Here is a 20,346-nt window from a genome sequence, read left to right as displayed (position 1 = left end):
AGCCAGGAGAGAGTAAAACAGATATCACATGCAGTAAAGTATTTATGGCTAAAGTCTGAATAAATTATTATACACTGAAGTGAAGACATTTGCAAGCAGCTTGTATTCTTCTGCATATGTTAAGCTGCACACTGCAAAAATATACATGTATACATTTTAAGGTACAGGGTGTCCATAACGTCTCTTTACAAATTTAAAATGTGATTACAAAGGCAATTCATAAGATATATTAATTAGATTTGTTCTATTGTACTCAGTGGTTATATAAGTTTTTAATCACATTGGGGTCTGCATGTTCACAAGCTCCTCAATCAAACAATTTCAGATCGTTAGATTGAAAGGGATGGAGCAGTTCTGTGGCCGCCACGTTCACCAGATTTCACACCCCTGAATTTCTTTCTATAGGGCTGGGTTAAAGATATCGTGTATCAAACAAAGATACGGGACATTACTGAACTAAAGGAAAAGATAACAGATGAGATTGCAAACATTGATGAGGCTTTGCTACAGCGAACATGGCAAGAAATCCAGCACAGTCTTGATATGCTTCGTGCGACTAATGGAGCCAATATAGAGGTGTATTAAATGAGGTAAAAAATATATCTTATCAATTGCCTTTGTAATACACTTTTTTTATTGTCTTTATATGACTTCATGGACATCCTGTATATGCCTTGAGTTTAAAATAGGTTTTCCTGGCTATTTATTATCTTATCTGTATAATTTTGAGTCTGTTTTTACAGTATTAGTATCAGTTTGTCAAGAAAGTTAATTAACAATTAATCAAGTGCCATTTTAGTTCTTATTATGTCTTGGTTTTATACACACCTTTCAAGATGATAAATCACTTTACATTACATTGATTTACTCACACATCGTAGACTGACACAAGTGAGGCTGCTAATCTGCACCATCGGCCCCTCTGACCACCACTGACATTCACGTACGCACCACATTCGTACAAGACAAGGTGAGTTAAGTGTCTTGCCTAAAGACACAACAACTTACGCATATCTTAATCTACAATTAAAATAAAGAGTAAAGTCCCTGTTATTTGAACTAATCGCATAAATTCCTGCTTTTACACTGCATACAAACCCAGACTGAAGTTATACTGTTACATTATGACTATGGAAGAATATGAATGACCTCTGGAGCAGTTTGACCCCACTAAACCATTTGTTCGTGGGAGTTGAGTTCACAAAGGACAGAGCAAGGCCATCAGCACCTCATCTTCTCTTTGTCCTTCCACGCACACCCCCACACTTCAAAACCACCACGGGCACTATTCCTCCTATTTCTCAAGTCAATCACATTCAAATTCTACACTGGGTCTGTCTAAACGTGTACAGTGAGCCTACTACTTTTTTTCACTTCTGTGTCACGTATAGTTGGTCAGGAATTGAATGACCCGCAAAGAAAATTCAGCGGCCAGCACTTTAGAGAACACAATCTGTTCCCTTTTGAGCACCGTTCACGCTCTTTGCACCAAATAAATACAGCACCTTTATGAATCATACCTCAGAGGACGGACAAGCTGCAGAGGAGAGACTGCCCGAGGGACAGTGACATCTGTGAGGAGTGCTGCAGGCTTGTTTACTGTGAACATAAGGATTTGGATCTAAACCAGACCTAAACCAGGTCATAAACCAGGAATAAACAAGGGCTAAACCAGGACTAAATCAGGTCATAAACCACAACTAAACAAGGGCTAAACCAGGACAAAACCAGGACTAAACCAGGTCTAAACAGGGACTAAGCCAGATCATAGACCAGGAATAGACAAGGGCTAAACCAGGACTAAATCAGGTTGTAAACTAGGAATAAACAAGGGCTAAACCTGGAAAAAAACAGGACAAAACCAGGACAAAACCAGGGCAAAACCAGGACAAAACCAGGACAAAACCAGGACAAAACCAGGACAAAACCAGGACAAAACCAGGGCATAAACCAGAACTAAACAAGGGCTAAACCTGGACAAAACCAGGACAAAACCAGGTCTAACAGGAACTAAGCTAGATCATAAACCAGGAATAAACAAGGGCTAAACCAGGACTAAAGCAGGTCGTAAACCAGGAATAAACCAGGAATAAACAAGGACTAAACCTGGACAAAACCAGAACAAAACCAGGACAAAACCAGGAATAAACAAGGGTTAAACCAGGACTAAACCAGCACAAAACCAGGACTAAACAAGGACTAAACCAGATTATAAACCAGGAATAAACAAGGGCTAACCCAGGACTAAATCGGGACAAAACCAGGGCCAAACCAGGACTGAACAAGGACTAAACCAGATCATAAACCAGGAATAAACACGGGCTAAACCTAGACAAAACCAGGACCAAACCAGACCTAAACAAGGACTAAACCAAGTAATGAACCACAAATAAACTAGGCCTAAACCAGGATAAAACCATGACTAAACAAGAGCTAAACTAGAGCTACACTAAACCAATGGCAAAACCAGGACTATAACACTAGGCCTATAAACTCAGGACACCAGAATGCCATGGGGGGAGTGGCTGTCCTTAATCTGTGAACAACGTAGTAGTCATCTTTACGGTATGAATGTAGCACTATACAAAGAATAACCTCAGACTTGATCAGGATTTAAACATAAGCATAAGGAACATCCCTGAGTGTCTTGGAGAGAGTGGATAGCTATAATCTGTGAGGAGAGCTGAAGGCACGTTTACTGTAAATGGTAATGACCTGGGACTTAACCAGGACTTAACCATGACTTAACCAAGACTTTACCAAGATTTAACCAGAACTAAAGATAAAACCTGGACTTAACCAGGGCTAAACCAGAGATAAATGAGGATTAAACAGAAAATTTAAATATGAACAGAAATAACTGCCTCGTGTGAGGGTAGTGTGATCATCTTTACTGCAAATGTAAGAGTATACCAGGACTACACCAAGACCAAATCTGGGCTAAGCTTGGACTAAACCGGACAAGGCTAAACAGCACCAGAACCAGGACCATACCAGACCTATCTATAGTATCCGTAAGCCTTTAGTTGCTTGGTCATTTAGTTGGTCGAAGGTGTCCAGATACAGATACATAGAGATATGTAATAGTTTTGAGAGGTTTTGCCCCTTTTTTTTCCTCAATAAACTGATCAGCAGGACATATCTTTAGTCGAAAGAATTTCTTCAGAGCCCAACATAGCAGCTTTCAAAACTGTAGTCATGACCGGAGCAATAAAAGCCCTGGGTTAGAACAAGTGTCTGGTCGGTAATCTGTAACTAGAGCTGCAGGGTGGAACCAGGGTGGGCTCAATCCTCCAAATCACTGAGCATGCACAAGCACATACTGGAGGGTCATTCTCCTAATGGACTCTGTGCTTGTATTCGGCGCTATAAGGCAGCCAATATTGACAGTCCAGCCAGGTTGTTGGTTATGCACTGTCAAAAGAAATGATTACTCAGAGCAAACACATTTCACAAGAACAAGGTTAATGCAAGTCTCTAGTCTCCTGTGAGCTGTCTGCGCTAAGAATTTGGTAAGTGGTAAACATCCAGTATTGATATATTTTGAAATGAGGGTTTTGAGGTAGTCTCTTTAAAATACGACAGCAATAGTCTCAGTTAGACAGCACTAAATTCTGAGTTAATAATAATAATTAATACATAAACACAATAATAAATACTACTACTACTATTACTACTACTACTACTACTACTACTACTACTACTACTACTACTACTACTACTACTACTACTAATAATAATAATAATAATAATAATAATAATAATAATAATAATAATAATAATAATAATCTTCTTAAGTGTAAAGGCAAATTAAACTGTCTTGTCAGTCCCAAAACTCCAACTTTCTCTTTTCTGCTGTGGTCCATATAAATCCTTAAAATGGTAAAAAATATGAATTGTCACAACTCAACAACCATAGTAAACCAATCAAGGCACACACTGAAACTATGAAGGTCCACCAGCTGCTTGTTTCCATGGAGATTTTAATAGTTTGCCATGACGGCTCCAGAGCATAGCATTTCACATATAAGTAGGCTAAGTAAATGCTATGTAGCACTTTCCACGGACACGTTGTAATGAAGTTCAAATGCAAAGTGAGTCATAAGGCTACAATGCTTACTTGAAAAATAATGTCTTTAGATGAAGTGGTCTCCTTGAGTTTTAAAACATGTTTAAGGGACCCTCAGTACGTTCTGCCCAGAAGACCTAAGGCTCCGGTTTTCTGCTATTGATTCTTTTTTTAAATAAAATGGACTTAAACAGCACAGTTTAGGAGACTGTGATCAATCGAAGCATCCATAGCCTCATTTGCTTTTCTACAAAAAGAAAAGGTGAGAAGGACTAACTTAAAAACTGTTGGTTTATTCGAGCTAGCTTTATACTTACTGTATTTAACAGCACAAAATATCGTGTTGTAGCTCATCGTGTTGTAGCTCCAACTAAGTCAGTTCTTCATGGTCAAAATGTGTTAAAATAAAGCTCAGATTAGTCTAACTCACATAACAGAGCTTCAGACAAGTATCAATAGGGTCGAGTCCTCTATGTACAGGAACCTGTCCATGTAGAGCTCCGAAGGTCAGAGCCAAGACACGAGTGGACACATCTCCATGGAGACAAGAGGGCTAGGCCAGCAAAAGCCAGCCCTTTCACAATAAGAATGTATGTTTTTCAATGTATTCTTTGCTATGTATAATTTAAATATATGTTTTACTGTAGGCAAATAACACCTTCACAGAGACAAGCAGGTAGTGTACCACCCACCAGAAAAGTTACACAGTCCAACTTAATATGTAAAGATAGGATTCATTCAGATGTATTCAAACCCTCTGTGCTGGTTGTGTTCACCGGTTACGCACAAGAAACTGATTCATACCTATTTCACTTTTTCAATATCATTTGCCAGTCATTTCTAATCTTAATTCATCAATTTCTAATCCACAGCTGTTTACGGCCCCTCCACCCACCACCAATCACACAAATACATGTACATATGTTTAGTGTCTTGCCTAAGGACACAACCACAGCATGCACCGGTCAAGAGACTGAGACTGAAATAGCTCTAAATGCACTATTATAAAACTATAAAATAAGGAACACACTGAGCTCCAGATTATAATTTAGCAGTGTTTCGTACTATGACCTTTGACACCAATGACAGTTCCTGAATGTATTGTAAGTGGGTGGATTCAGAACCACCTCCTCTTTCACCCTCTGGACACGCAGAGCAATGCAGCATAACAAATACCCCACAACATATTGAATTTCATACTAGAGAAGCATTTATTTTTTCAAGGATTTTCATCTAAAAATTAAATTGCTACTCTGTCTAAGATTCATTTTTGTCTGTTGGCAGAAAGAGACAGGACTTGCTTAAAACCATAAGCACTGTCTGAATGTTAATGTAAAAAAGTTTTATACAAGCCTCTGAACTATCGTTTAATTTTTAATACAGCGTTATAATCTTAGTTGTAAAGTTACGGCTGTAAAATTGTGATTAGACAATTTTCACTACTTAATAAGAACAATCCATAAACTCGACCATTGTCAACCGGGAGTCACACTATTACCCTTTTGTTGTATAAGGTAACATTGTGGAATTCATTTTTAAATGTGGCACATTTCACAAAATGTATATTTAAAAACAACATTCAGAACCATGACTGTATGAAGAAGTGAACGAAGTTTGGCTCAAATCAAATGATGTTTATCGCAGTAACAGGGTTGAATTGGGATGTAAGGAATTCCGACCATGAGTATCATAGCAACCAAAGAGTCAATCCGAAGTGAGAATGCTCCTTTCTGTCCGCAGTCACTTAGCAACACTGTCAATCAAACCTGTTGCTAAGGCTAGCGGGACCATACTCGGCGAAAGATTTCTCTGATTTGTCAATTTGGACACAATAGCAAAATAAAAACCCCAGGATCATATAGGGCGGGTTAATACGAACATTTTAAGGTGAGAATGACGGGGATCACTGCGGCAGTTACAGAATGCGCCCATGATCACTTCCTATTTGAAACACAGCGGCTAGTGGGTTAGCTATGTCCATTTATATATACAGTCTATGTTCAGAACAAAGTAAAATTATATGTCAAAAAACAATTAAATAATTAAAATGCTATAAAAGTAGCTATGGCTATTTGGATTTAAAACTGAATAGGTTCATCTGAAAAAATCGGGATATATTTATTAATTATTGATAGTGGACTACACATCTTATTTACTCTCTGTTTTTTTTTTTTTTTTTTTTTTTTTTTTTTTTTTTTTGTGCAAATAAATCTGTGCAGGATCATCATCATCATCATCAGTTTGGGGATTATTAGCAATTAGCAATCTACAGTTCAAACTATGGATAAATACCTTTGATTTGCAATGTTTTTTGTAATTAAAAATAAATAATTGAAAACTGATTTGCCACATCACCAAGCCTTATTTTTATTTTAAAGTTCTTGAATATATTGCAAGCGGGTGGATTATCATGCTCAAGACAACAATGTGTCAAGGAATTCTCGAACTTGGAACAACGGGAATCAAAAAGGGCATGTTTCAGATTCAATGTGCATTGCCAAGACAAGGGAATTATCATCCAGCCTGCATCTAAAGACTCCCATCCCAACCCAAAATGTGGAGAAAATTGTAAAAGGAGCATGCATCGCCCTGCTGAAGGAGATGACTCGATGCACTGCAAATGAGGTTGATGACATAAGCACTAACGCTGGACTATCACCATGCCCTAAGTGAAAATAATTATTAAGATTAAGATTAAATTCCTGTTAGGTTTCTGGACTGACTCTTTTAATACCATCTCCCGTAGATCTACATTTCCATTGGCAAGGACACAACAGATCCCACGCCCCTGTAATCTCGATTTCCTGTGGTAATACCAGTCACCGTGAACCTATGGCATTTCACTGCCTTTAATGATTGGCCCAATGGTCTGCAGCCAACGGCCTTGTGCCACCAATTCATGACCCGTCAACCCCAATCCTCCCACCAATCCAACAGCACACAGCACGCAGCACAGAACAAATGTCTCTGCGTCCGAATCAATCCAGACAGGCTGCCCATCCTGCTCTCATAAAACTGGCATCTCATTTATCCGAGCCAGAGAAGCAGCCCTAGACTATGGTAAATGGGACAAGGCCTTTTCCCTTTCAGCAGCACAACTCCCTGAAGGCTTTGAATTGTACACTCTCCATGGGCTGTGTGCACATGATGTCACAACAGAGCAAAGATGTTCAGTTACAGATGACATCACCGTGTACGAGCCTATGGGGCTGTGAAGTGATGATGTCATTACTTTGGCTACTTCAGGGTACAATATAATTCTAGCCTCATTCACGTTAATGGTGTTTTAGCAGATTTTAATCTGCTCTAGGGCTTTACACAATGCTATCTGAACATATACAACCAGTGATGACTATAGTCTGATTTTCCTTTAGAAATGATTTTGGAACAGAACTTTCACACACATTTCACATTATTTGTATCATTATAGTTCAAGGTCGGAAACAAACATTTAGTTATTTCATACATTATTCAGTTTGTGTCTTTAATTCATCAGGAGGTTTAGACTAGCCTGGGTTTCAGCGCTTCGTGTCGATGGGACTCAGAACATTTTAACCCATGATGATGTCGCACTTGATAATCAAATAATATTTAATAGAGATCAGGGGAAAGTAAAATGACTATGCAATAAATACATTTTTGTATTATATATATATATATATTACAACATATATATTGTATTGTTGCCATATTACAACATATTTGTTGTAATCTGGCAAAACATTTCCTTCTGAATATTTCTTGTTGTTCATGGGTTTCAGTTACGACTATGCATCAAACTTCAAGTGAGATTCTGTCATCTCTAATCATCAGTCTTAATTTTTTTAATCAGGAGAAATGTTATAGATTGTGTTTAAATGTGTGCACTCTATGGGTCCTATTTATTTGAGGGAGTTACTGCAGTCCTATACTCCACCCAGAGCTCTGAGGTCAGAGGTCAGCTGACCAGCTCCTGCTGCTGTGCCCAAAGCCAGACTCAAGACCAGAGGAGACAGAGCCTTTTCTGTGGCAGCATCCAGACTATGGAACAGCGCCCTCTGTCTGTCAGATCCTCTCAGACTAACTCTTTAGTTTAAGCGTAGACTGAAGCCCCATCTCTTCTCCCTGGTATTTAATTCCAGCTAGGTAGTATATCTTGATGTTTTATTGTTTTATTGTTCTTTGCCTATATATTATATTACCCGTATTTTGTTGACTTTTATGGGGCTGCTAAAGTTGTATTTCATTGTGCTGTATAAATGACATTGACTTGAATTTAAGAGATCTACTACCAATCCTCTTTGCAGAATTCAGAGAGAAATGTGACTATTTGTAATGTTAAATGAATGCATTGTGCATGAGCAAAATAATATTAAAAGCCATGTTTTGTTGTTATAAAAATAAAGTCAAATCACGATTGTTCAATACGAAGTTAAAAAATCTCCATATCTCCAAGCCGTAGTTTCGGTCACATTACTTTTCCCAGTTTGCGACACAATTTTAGGACTTTTCATTATTCATAAAAAAAAGTTTTGCTGTTGCAATGGACCTAATTTCACTCTTAAACCCATGAATACTGCCCCCAGCTTAGATTGTGACATCGTCATAAACAAAAACAAAAAATGAGATGTGTGGTCGCTAAGAATTGTTTTGATTTGGTTTATAATTAATACCGTTGCAATTACAGGACCTATCCACATGAAACCAAACTGGCACAGTGTTCAACGTTTTCTGTCAGTGTAAATTAACTTCACTGAAATTATTTTTCCACTGAAGCGTCAAAAAGTGGCGGTAGTATTCAATTATACAGCTGTGATTGTTGGCAGGTGTAAAGCACATTGGGTTAAAAGGTGGGGCCGTGTAGTAAAGTGATACCGATTAAGACTCATTTGGTGAGTTTTTGGAGCCAGTCTGCAAAAGTTCAGGTTAAACATTTAGATATTTTGTTCAGTGACTTTGCTCAGAAGTGGTACGTCTCAAGTGGCATTGTCCTCTGCTTTCCATCTGAATTTTTGACATTCTCTGGGGGCAAAATACGTGATAGATTAACCATCTTGTAAGAAGAGAAAGTTGGTAAAGTTCAAACCCAGCTCTGACCAGTGCATGCTTTTTTGGGCTTGACATTTTATCTGGCCTGCATACACAATGTAATAACTTACCATGATCAAATTTAGTGAGTAAATAGAGTGGTATAGGCTGTTAACTACAAGTATCTGCTTGTTCTGAGAGTTCACGCTTCCCTATGATTGGTTAAACATGACCAAGGCTGACCAATTACAGGACTGGGTGGGAAAAATAGAGAAGGGATTAGATGACATGTTTATCAGGGCTAATGCAAGGTTATGTCTCTTTGAATGTCAAAACGTGAATTAATTGAATGCATTATTGTCAGATTTGAGTATAGGTGCAACGCTAACACCTACAGTTTCACTCGGTATGCATTAATATACTTGGAGAGAATAGATGTAACAAATAAAGTTGTTGGAACAGGGAGTTCTGCTGCACACAGTTTGAGATTATTCAAAAAGACCCCTCGCTGATATGCTTGAGGTGTGACATCCAACTTGTCCCTCTTTGATGTTTCCTCTTTTTCCCTCTCTCCCCACAGCTCTGTCGCAATCACAATTATTTACCAAAACCATACCTTACACCTGGCAGAGGAAAACAAAAGTTGGATGTTTTCAGTCATTTTCTATTCAACTCAATTTCACAGGGAAACACAATCACACAGCTCAAATATGGAGAGATGCGCTGTAGCATGAATATCAACTGTAATAGCTTTGTGGATGGAAGTGCAAAGCCACCGCATAGTGTGATCTCCACTAGTGAACGCTGACAGTATTAAGGTCCTAATGAGGAGCTGCCTATTATTAATTAAAGCAGTAAATGACTTAATGCGATTCAAATGCAAGTATACACTATAGCTGTTCTCAGAAAGTAAGTGACAAGCTAATTAAACAGATGTAACAAACCCGGAAAGGCATACAGCAGTGACCTTATAAAAAGTGCTATGTAAAACTTTCAAAATGCCTTGTTTATTAATGACATCTGAACTGCTGTACTCGCACTTTTTGCGTGGTGGGAGAGTATATACATTATATGGGGCCTTTCAAGTACTGTTTGCACTAACCTATTTTCTCCAATTACTTTCTTTTACTTAGAACGAGCCTTATTTGCATGCAGTTGAGTTGTATAAACAAAATGGTTTCTAGTGAAGTAGAAACTATGGAGTCTTCATGAGGTTTCTTTGATGCTACACAATTCTGACCGTATAGAGCAAAGTATAGTGTCAAACTCAAGGCCCAGGGGCCAAATGCGGCCCGCCATGTCATTTTATGTGGCCCGCGACAAGGTAAATTTAAAAGTATGACTGTCTTAAAATGTCAGTTTATCAGGATTTACGCAGTTACACAGACATATTTTTTATATCTTTGCAAATTTGAGACGAACCATTTTGCTGATGTGGCCCTCAGTGAAATTGAGTTGACACCCCTGGTATAGAGAGTGACAAAACGAAACTTCTGTTAATATGAATGCCACTGTGAATTTCTCTTATTGATCCGGTTTCTGAAAAATCTGTCATTGATTGCAGATTTATTAGAAATAATATATCTTTAAATATATATTTTAACTAAGGAGGCAAGTTAAAAGGTGTCCTTCGTCATTAACTTAAAGCTCAAAAGTCATATTTCAATAGATTCCTGCACGTTTGAGTAATCCTGTCATGCATTCAAAGCTTGTGCTCAGAAAATGTCCGCTCTCACCTACCCTCTATCTCCGCCCACGACTCTTTATTTACTGTATTTTCCGAACTATAAGTCGCACTTTAGTTGCACACATAGTTTGGCCAGGTGGCGCGACTTATACTCAGATGTGACTTATGTGTGAAATTATTGTGACATGGACACCTGCGCGAGGGCACTCTGGCAGCAGTGGTGCTGCATCTAAAGACGCCGATGATAAAGAATTCAACGGATTTAGTGATTTGGAGTGAGATCCAAAGTAAACTTGTTAGCTTGTCTTATGCTTTAGTTTATCCGATTAACTGCTAATATCTTACATTAACAAACCAGACATGTGTTCAGTTCTGTCTATGCTTCATGTAGCTGAATAAATATAAATGTGTTACGTTAGCATGCTGGACTGATATTCAGCCTGTTGTTCTACATTTTATAGCTATTATTATAACTTGCCTTTAAAGATACAAATTCTGTTCTTGGTCTCAGATTTTGTAAAATAAATTTCCTCCAAAAATGTGACTTATATATGTTTTTTTTTCTTCATTATTATGCATTTTTTTGGTTGGTGCGACTTATACTCCAGAGTGACGTATACACCGGAAAATACAATACTTGTGATTATTCAGAGATTCAGACTCTGGGTCATACATGTAGGGTTCAAACAATTCACCTAGTCATTTTTCAACAGTGCAAATAAGTAAATGAAAATCTTCTGCTTGCTACAGTGCAACTATGAAGAGAAAGGCAAAATGTAAAATTGCGACTTACATAAAATTACGGCTTACACTTAACACTAAATACCTCAAAAAAGCATAATGTCTTCAAGCCAATCTAATAAGTACATATTCTGACAGAAATGAGCCACATCATGACTAAACTGGCATTTTAAATACTGGTAAATGATTTTGTAGTAGGAAAAGGAGTAGGAGTATAAATTTAAAGCATTAACAAATTTCTCAAAACAAACCACTGATTACACTGGAAAAACGAGTATAGGTCTAACACACTGGCAGTAAGAAATGCTCAAGTAGTCCCAGTTATTATTATATATGGAAGGACATCTGGCATAGAAAATGTACCATTATATTATTTCCAGTGCATCATTTCTGAAGTGGAAGAAAGTGAAATAAAAATATAAAAGAAATATCTCCACAGTGCTCCTATATCGTGCTTGTTATATATTTTAATGCATATAAAGCACATTCTGTCTTGCCTATCGTGTGGCTATAGGAAAAAGTAATTGCATCAATTTTGTGAATGACTGAGATTTAGAGGATGAATGTGTTGTGAAATAAGACCAGTGCTTCTGTTCTGTGCTTAATGTGAAACCTTAGTCAGTGTGTGGGAGTCTATGGCCACATTGGATTTCAGTTAAAAAAACAATACATTGATTTATTGATTCACCGGGTTTTTATGGTTCATGTCAGTGTGATTAACGATGAATAATAGGCCGCGTTCTCACTTTCACATACAGAATCAAAAGCAGAAATAAAAAAGGACTAGACTGGGATTAAACTAGGACTAAACCAGGACTAGACAGGACTAAACGAGGAATAAACCAGGGCTAAACTGGGACTAAACCAAGACTAGACAGGGAATAAACTGGGGCTGAACATGGATTAAACCAGGGCAAAACTGGGACTAAACTGGGACTGAACCAGGACTAAACCAGACTAAACCAGGACAAGACAAGAGCAAAACCAATTAGACCAGGACTACACCAGGATTTGAAGAAGACCAACCCAGTTCTACATCACAATCAAACTGGGGCAAAACCAGGATCAAATCAAGATGAGTGTGAGCACACCGCCTTATTCAACAAAAATGTGCCGATAGTAAAAATATTTTTAGCACTTTATATTACTGGATAAATATGATTATTACATGCATTGGGATGATAGTGGAAAGTAAAAGTCATTACAGTGTACATAGAAAGGTATTACAAAGAATCAGTGTCAAATTTATTCAAACCCATTAATATAGCCATTAAAGCTGTAATACATAATGTGACATGTTGAGCTCTAACTGTAGGTTACATCATTTTCAAGTGTTTTTTTGTTTGTTTTGGGTTTTTTTTGTATATGCAAGAATAAGTCCAATTGGAATAGTTCAATAGTTCAAATTGGAATAGTTCAATAGTTCGATACACACTCTTGTACTAGTCTAACATGAAAATGGGGGATGATTTGCCAGATAAAATGGATTTATCAAACAGATACTATTTTGAGTGTTTTCAGGTTTAAAAGTAAACTACTCTCATTTAATGTAGTATTGACAGAATATCAAATGGGTCTGAGGCGTTGGCTATTGCTGGCGCTAAAGGGCAATTGATTGGGGGCCTCTCCAGTTCGGGGGCCCTAGGCAGCCGCCTACTCTTGCCTAATGGTAGCACCGTCTCTGCCTTTTACAGATATAGATGATAAAGTGCTTTGGGGGATTTTCAACTAAAAGCTACACCACCAATTATATCTATATTCATACATAATGATATGAATGCTAATTATTTCTACTATTATAATGCCTTCTCTACAAAACTAAATAGTCTTCATGGATTCTTACATGACCTGATAATCTTGTAGTTTAGACCTCTACAAAATGCACTTTATTCTTGTATTAGTTTAGTTCATATTTCCATCTTCTCTCAAACAGTAATGCCTGTGGATAGAGAATGTATCACTTATTTCAAAATATATCGCAAAACCCAAAACATTTGTTGAAAAAATTCAATTACCCAACCCAACGGAAAACATGTTATTTTTCCAACCCTTACGTTATTAGGTCTAAGAGATGAGGACTCACCAATCAGGTTCCGAAATGCGATGTGATTCAAAAAGCAGTTCACATTTCACTATTTCAGTATTTTTGTAATAACTGCAACTGTAATGCTTCTGGACACGTTGTGAACCGAATCCTGATTTACAAATATATATATGTACCACAAATGTAATCTCATTGATAGTCAGAAGAACTGCAATAGCACTTTGCTAAAACCATACAGCCTTAAAAATGTGTTATTTTTCCAATTTTGCAGACAGACCAGTGCATAATGTGAAGAGATTGCGACTCACCGATCATGTGGAGGGTGGTGCGTCCAGGCCTGGTCCCGGGATGCTGAGGGATGGTGTCATAGAAAGTGGCCTGACACAGTTGAATGGCAGTGACACTGAGCCAGAGGCACAGGAAGAGCAGCCACGACATGACAGAACACATCTGCTGGGGACCACATACACAGTCAGACACTGCATCATATATGCTTCTCCAGACATCAGTGTGCAGGGATACAGTGTGTGAGACAGAAATATACAGGTAAGAGGTGTGATGTGGGTGGTCGGGCTGTAGTCCTTTAGTTATTTAGTCGATTAATTGATCCATGTCTTAGTCGTTTAACATTTTGATTAATGGACTAATTATTTTATTTAGATTTTAAGAATTTAAATAAGCAGCAACAGAACAGTATATAGTGAGTGAGCTGAAGTGAATCGTGACATTTTTTTCACATAAATACAGTTTCCCAGTGCTTTTCAGTATGAATAGTTGATTTGGAATGAGTTGCAGTGAAGCTGTTGCCTTGTCAGTGCAGTTTTGGTCAGATACATGGTGAAGTTATCAAGATATTAAGTAATTTGGAGAATTTTGTCTTTGTCTTTCTTCTCAGATTGTAATAAGCCAGGTGGAGTAATGAGCTTTATCAACAACAACAAAATCACAAGGTTCAGTAGTTTTCGGTTATTTTTGTTCTGTTTTCCCCCCAGGTACATCCCCTTTGGCTTTTGCCTAAAGCACATGCTGTCCTGTGATTGGACAATTGCTCTGATGCACTGGTGGATTCGAGCTCAAATGCTGCAGCAGGAGCTATATGGAGCTTAGGGGGATTCTCAAGAGTTTTTGAACTCACAAATAACACAGTTGTTGTTCTGGCTGAGTAAGGTTAAGATAATGAACCTTTTCAGCAATATATATCACCATTCTGGACAAATGCACACTCTGTCATGTGTGAAAGGAGCTTAAATCCAGCATTAGTGGATTTTTCTTTTCAATGTAACTGATGAAAATACCATACAATCCACTTGTTCTTAAACTGTCTCATCAATAGTTTTTCTTTTTGATATTTGGTGTTCTGCAGTTCTAAATGTGAAAAATATACTTGAGCCTTGAAGTTAGTCCTTGGTCTTGTCCTGATTAAGACCTTAAATCTGTTTAAGTCTTGATTTAGTCAAGAGACCAATAGTGTTCAATCAAACTCAACTTCGATACTAAGGAACTGACTCAATACTTGATACTGATTACCACAATGATACCACAATGAAAATACAATATAATCGCTTTTTAGTAACAGAATTCATAAACAAAATAATAGTACTAATAGTGTTAATAGTAGTAATAGTACTTTTTGTTACCGTGGGATCATATCCTGATAAAGCACAAAATGACACCAAAACAGGAAAACAAAAATTTTGTCCTGTCACTTTTTGCATATTCGATATTTGTTTTGTATCGATTACTATCTGATTTCTGATACTTTTGACAATCCTAGGATCCAGTGCTACTTTAGCTCTGCATGTTTACTGCTTTTAAGTGATCATTGTGTCCTGGTAGTACTTTAAATGCCAAATACTTTATGAGGTGATACATGATGTGCAAATATGAGAACCACTGATATGATCAATACCGGAATACTGGCTTCTGACCCCAACAAAGAGAGGGACAGCATCACATACTGACACTGAATACTGCCACTCAACAGCAGGCTTTATCCCTATTACTGTTAGAGGTGGGTAAGAGATCGAATTATCAATAAAACTGTGAATGTTGCTTTGAAGATGTGCACAATTTGAACATGGGGTCTCATAATGATGCAAAAAACAGCCCAAAATAAAGATGGTATGTTAACTTGTAATCTTTTCGAGATATGTCTCTTATGTGGGTCATTTCATAGTCCAACACATCTGAAGTAACCATCTTGCACATTTCTGTTGGATTGGAATGTCAAAATATTATGAAGATACTTCAAAAACTCCAACTCAAACTGCGATTTCGATTTGATTCTGATTAACCGTGCGGTCGAAATATTTTCATGTTTGTCAATAACACCCAGTGGCCCATCCCTAATCACTGCATTTCCCAAATAGTACATAAAAGTGTTTTGGTTTGCGCTATAAAAAATGTCGTGTTCATGGGAGGTCTTTAGTCATCACGGTTAATCATTAGCAGCATTATATAAGCATGACTTCTCGTGTCTTCCTCTTCCACTTGGCCCCGTCTTGTCCCTGAGCCTCACCACGGCAAATGTAGAGTGATCCCCCGGGAGCTTTTTCTTCCATGCAGCACATATTCCCCATGACAGGCTCCTTAGATGTTCTTACCCCTCCTTTCCGTTCCTCCCCTCCAGCCCCCCCGCAAGAAAAACTCCAAAAAACTTAAAGAAAGATAAGATTTCACAAGTAAGGAAAGGCAGCTGCTGAGGCTTTTCTGTGGCTGTCAGAATAATGTGACAGTGACACAGCAGTAATAAGAATCAAAAGCCTTGTAATGTTTCGCCGTGCTGTTTAGAGAGACGAAAAACGGAAAATAGAACATAGTTTGCTCCTGGTCATGGCAGAAAGTTGACGGAAAGAAAGAGTTTTGAAATAAATGTTTCAGTGCAGTAAATGTGTCATGATATGAAGTCGTGTTACAGTGAAAAGGAGAAATTCAGGAGGCTTTAGGCCCTGAAAGTTATACATAAGCATCATTATACACAGTTATTCTATATATTCCAGTCACGTTTTGTAATTTTGATACAGCAGTTCAACTTGGACGAGTGACATTGTTTCACCATGTTCTTCAATATAATGTAATGTTATTTTTTCTCTTTTTCTTCAAACATCACTGGCTATTTTATGATGGACCCAAGCCTGGATAAATGGTGATGCTTGTGGAGTTTTCCCAGACATTCAACACATAAAAATCAAGAATAAACAAGCCACATTAATGCACAACCAGTTATATATGTGCAGCCATTTAAATCAGTTGTAATGGTTATTTTATAGTGACATTTCTAACAGGACTTTTCCAGGATTTAGGATTTAATAAACACATAAACAGGCTTGAAAATAGTTCTATAATTCAACGATGACATGCAAAAAACAGACTACAGTAAATGTGTGTCGTGGTGAGTACAGTTCTTACCTGAACAACCCAAAGAAGAGTGTTTTCTTGTCTCAAAGCTGTGCCATAAATCCATGCATAACGTGACTCGCGCTGATCCGAAGCGATAACTAAATTTCCTCTCAACTCCCAGAACGCAAACCAGCACTCTCAACTCCTCACTTTGGTAGCAACAGTCCAGTGAATCAGAAATGACCGGGAGATTTGCAGTTCTTGCTCTTTCCCTGTCTCTCTCTCTCTCTCTCTCTCTCTCTCTGTCTCTGTCTCTGTCTCTGTGTCTCTGTGTGTCTCTCTTTTTCGTCAAACACAAATAAATACCTCCACCGTCTGTCTGCGCCCTTCAAAAGACTCGACTCCTCCGACTCCTCTCACACTGGATTAATTTACCCCGTTTGCATTTGTGGCCACGTGCGGAGTAGTGCGCTTTAATTAACTGTAGTGGAGTCGCATCTCTCCGCGTCTGCATCCTTCTGGCGTGAGGCAGCCTCTGAGCAGCGAGTCTAACTGATACCCCCCCCCCCCCCCCCCTCTCCATCCTCCTCCTCCTCCTTTACACCATCTCCTCTCCTCCCTCCTCGTCTCTCTCCTCTTCTTCTTTCACCGCGCGAAAAGAAACAAATGCCTCCAAACGCGCGCTCCAGACTAAAAAAAACTGTATCGCGTGTCTTCAAGTCCACCCCCCAGCCCTGGCGGATTGATCTTATACTACTGATACATGCAAAACAGGAGTGGAAGCAGTGATCAGACAGACTGTGACTACCTGATTTACAATTATTTACATTTAGAGAGGATTTATTCGTCACCGCAAAGTCAAAAGTTTTAAGTGCGCGCTGTTTGATGTCAGTTCTTCTTAAAATTCAACTTTTGGATAAAGATTTGGGGAAAGTATACACTCTTCTTGGCTTACTTGGTTTTGTAAGAGACAGGTACCAAAAAAAAATCTCTTAAAAATCACTGGTCTAAGTCGCTGTTGCAAGTTTGGTGAAGTGGCCATGCGTAAAACTGCGTAAAAATGCGTAGAAATGTCCCAAAAATGCACAAAATAGCACAGGGGCAAATTTTAAACAGCGACGTTGACGTTGTATTTCAGATATGTCTGTGTAATTCCTCAGTTGTCCAGGTTGATCCATAGCAAAAGATGAAATTTAAACCTGTCAACTGGACAAATCCTTTACAGTTTCAGTGTAGTTAGCTCCTATAAGACAGTGTCCAGCAGTAATCTGACCAGAACTGAGGAAGCGACTTGGATGAGCAGCGAAACGTCTTCACTCCTTCAACGATTTGGCCAGTTGACAGCTTTAAATATCGTCATTTGCTATGTATTTTAGATATCTTATGCAGTGTAGTGAGCCTCATATTTTTGGCGAAACCTGTAAAAAACAACATGTTGCCTTGTTTTCCAGATTCAAACTAATCAATAAAGTAATACTGACAAATCAGTATATTAAAAACTTGAAAATACATTCTTCATTTAACCAGAAGAAGAGTTTTGGACGTTGGTTTCCATGAGAGTCAAGGCTCCAGAGGAAACCTTATTGTTTTATGCAGTGTCAAAGAATCCTAAGCACTGGAAGGAACATCATACCGTGGATTTATGGGCGAGTCTTTAAAGGATAAAAACACATTTGACTTTAAAAAGAAGCAGAGGGAGAATCATGGAGGACAGTAATGCCAGTCTTCCAAAGGAGGTTCTTGAGTGCACGGGAGATGAGCTGATGGCCAGTGAAAACCAGAGCTGATAATAAAAATACTGGATCACTTCTTGCCACCTTCACTGCTCGTTCAGCTCCACTCTCCCTCCATTGTGTCTGGATGTTTTATCACTAGCATGCAGAACATGCCCAAGGCCTGCAGCGCGCGGGCTCACACCGCCATCTCTACGGCATAAAGACTTCACTTTTTATTTTGATTCTAGCTCAGGAAGAGAGGGTGCAGTCCCAGTTCAGACGAAGTGAGGAGAACAGCGAGAAAGTGCTTCAGATGTGGCACTATAGGCCTACGCAGTGTAAAGTCTGTGCCTTAGCTCTGAGCTGAGGGAAATGGGACATACGAGCCACAGCCAAAGAGCATAAATCGCAGAGCTCTGTAGACAGAACAATAGATCCTCAAAATGGTGGGTCATTAATTTAAAAGAAAGTGAACGTGACACAATCATGGACTCAGGTCTCTAGCAGAGCAGTATTCATGGACCTTTTCATACTAACTGCCGCTCCTGCACTTTTTGGAGCGTGTATGTTTGGAGAATATGTAAAGTTCAAAGCTCCCTGAAAGCTCCCAAATGTCAAATGTGAGTCAAAAATCAATAGTTTTATCGATTTTTCTAAATGTTGAGATTTTAAAGGAATAAACACGTCAGACATCATCGTGTGAATAACTCTTGAATCCAGTGCAATTAATGTATCCTGCTTTTCAAGGGAGATTAATGCAGTTTCAAGATTGAATTCATTTATCTACATATACAGGGTGTCCATAAAGTCTCTTCACAGCTTTCAAATTTAATTACAAAGGCAATTGTTAAGATATATTAATTAGGTTCATTCTATTGTGCTCTGTTGTACTGTTCTAAACGTTTTTAATCACGTTGCATTTTTGTATTTCATGCATCCTGTTGATTAATTTTAAATTAATTGATTTGCTGATGTTAAACAGGCCCCCACAGTCTCTGCATTTAAGACCAGGCTTAAAACCTTCCTCTTCGGTATAGCTTATGACCAGGTTACTTAGTGAGGGAGTTAGGGAGTGACATTAAAACCCGGGATAAGATAGGCTGCAGTAGGAGATAACTAGCTAGGGGAAGTATGGCAACCTGAGCACTATCCTCTGCTTTGTCCTATTTTCTCATCAGCAATGCTATTCACATGTTGTCCCCTGTCCCACTCCCCCTGTGGAGTGTAACTCTTTCAGATGCCCCGATGACAGCTGGACCCTCTCCTCCTCCCCGCCTGGCCCTCCTCCACCCGCCTCCCTCTCCTCCTCGCCTGGCTCTCATCCTCCTCGCCCGGCTCTCCGTCTCCTCGCCTGGTCTTCCTCCTCCTCGCCTGGCCCTCCTCCGCCCCCCTCCCTCCTCCTCGCCTGGCCGATTTTTCTTGTTTTGTCTGATTTTTCCTGTTGTTTGATTTTCCTGTTTGTTTTTGTGTGTAGGCAGCACGGTGGCTGAGTGGCAACACTCATGCCTCACAGCAAGAAGGTTTGGTTTGATCCCCGGGTCGCCCAGGCCTTTCTGTGTGGAGTTTTGCATGTTTCTCCCCGTGTCTGGATGGGTTTCCTCCGGGTACTCCGGTTTCCCCCATCAGCCAAAACATGAATGCCCTTCGAGACAACTGTTGTTGTGATTTTGGGTGTTACAAAAATAAAATGAATTGCATAGAATTAAAGAGGCATCTGTTTGAATGAATCCTTAAGAAATGGCTC

At 38.8% G+C, this 20,346-nt stretch overlaps 1 protein-coding gene across 1 annotated transcript in view; it reads right to left on the bottom strand.

The window, feature by feature from the left end:
• The window catches only part of LOC117373744 (chemokine-like protein TAFA-1), a 67,136-nt gene extending 49,963 nt beyond the window's left edge, over positions 1-17,173 (bottom strand). The window contains exons 1-2 of the mRNA XM_033969837.2: positions 16,957-17,173; positions 13,857-13,998 (exon numbers count right to left, since the gene is read on the bottom strand). Of these exons, the coding sequence (XP_033825728.1) occupies positions 13,857-13,998 (142 nt within the window). The 5' untranslated portion in view covers positions 16,957-17,173. The remainder of the gene's footprint in view (positions 1-13,856; positions 13,999-16,956) is intronic.
• Positions 17,174-20,346: the final 3,173 nt, after the last annotated feature.

The sequence above is a fragment of the Periophthalmus magnuspinnatus genome, chromosome 7 (genome assembly GCF_009829125.3).
Source record: "Periophthalmus magnuspinnatus isolate fPerMag1 chromosome 7, fPerMag1.2.pri, whole genome shotgun sequence".
Lineage (NCBI taxonomy): Eukaryota > Metazoa > Chordata > Actinopteri > Gobiiformes > Gobiidae > Periophthalmus > Periophthalmus magnuspinnatus.
The sequence above is the reverse complement of the archived record's forward strand: the minus strand, read 5'-3'. Positions and strand labels throughout refer to the sequence as shown.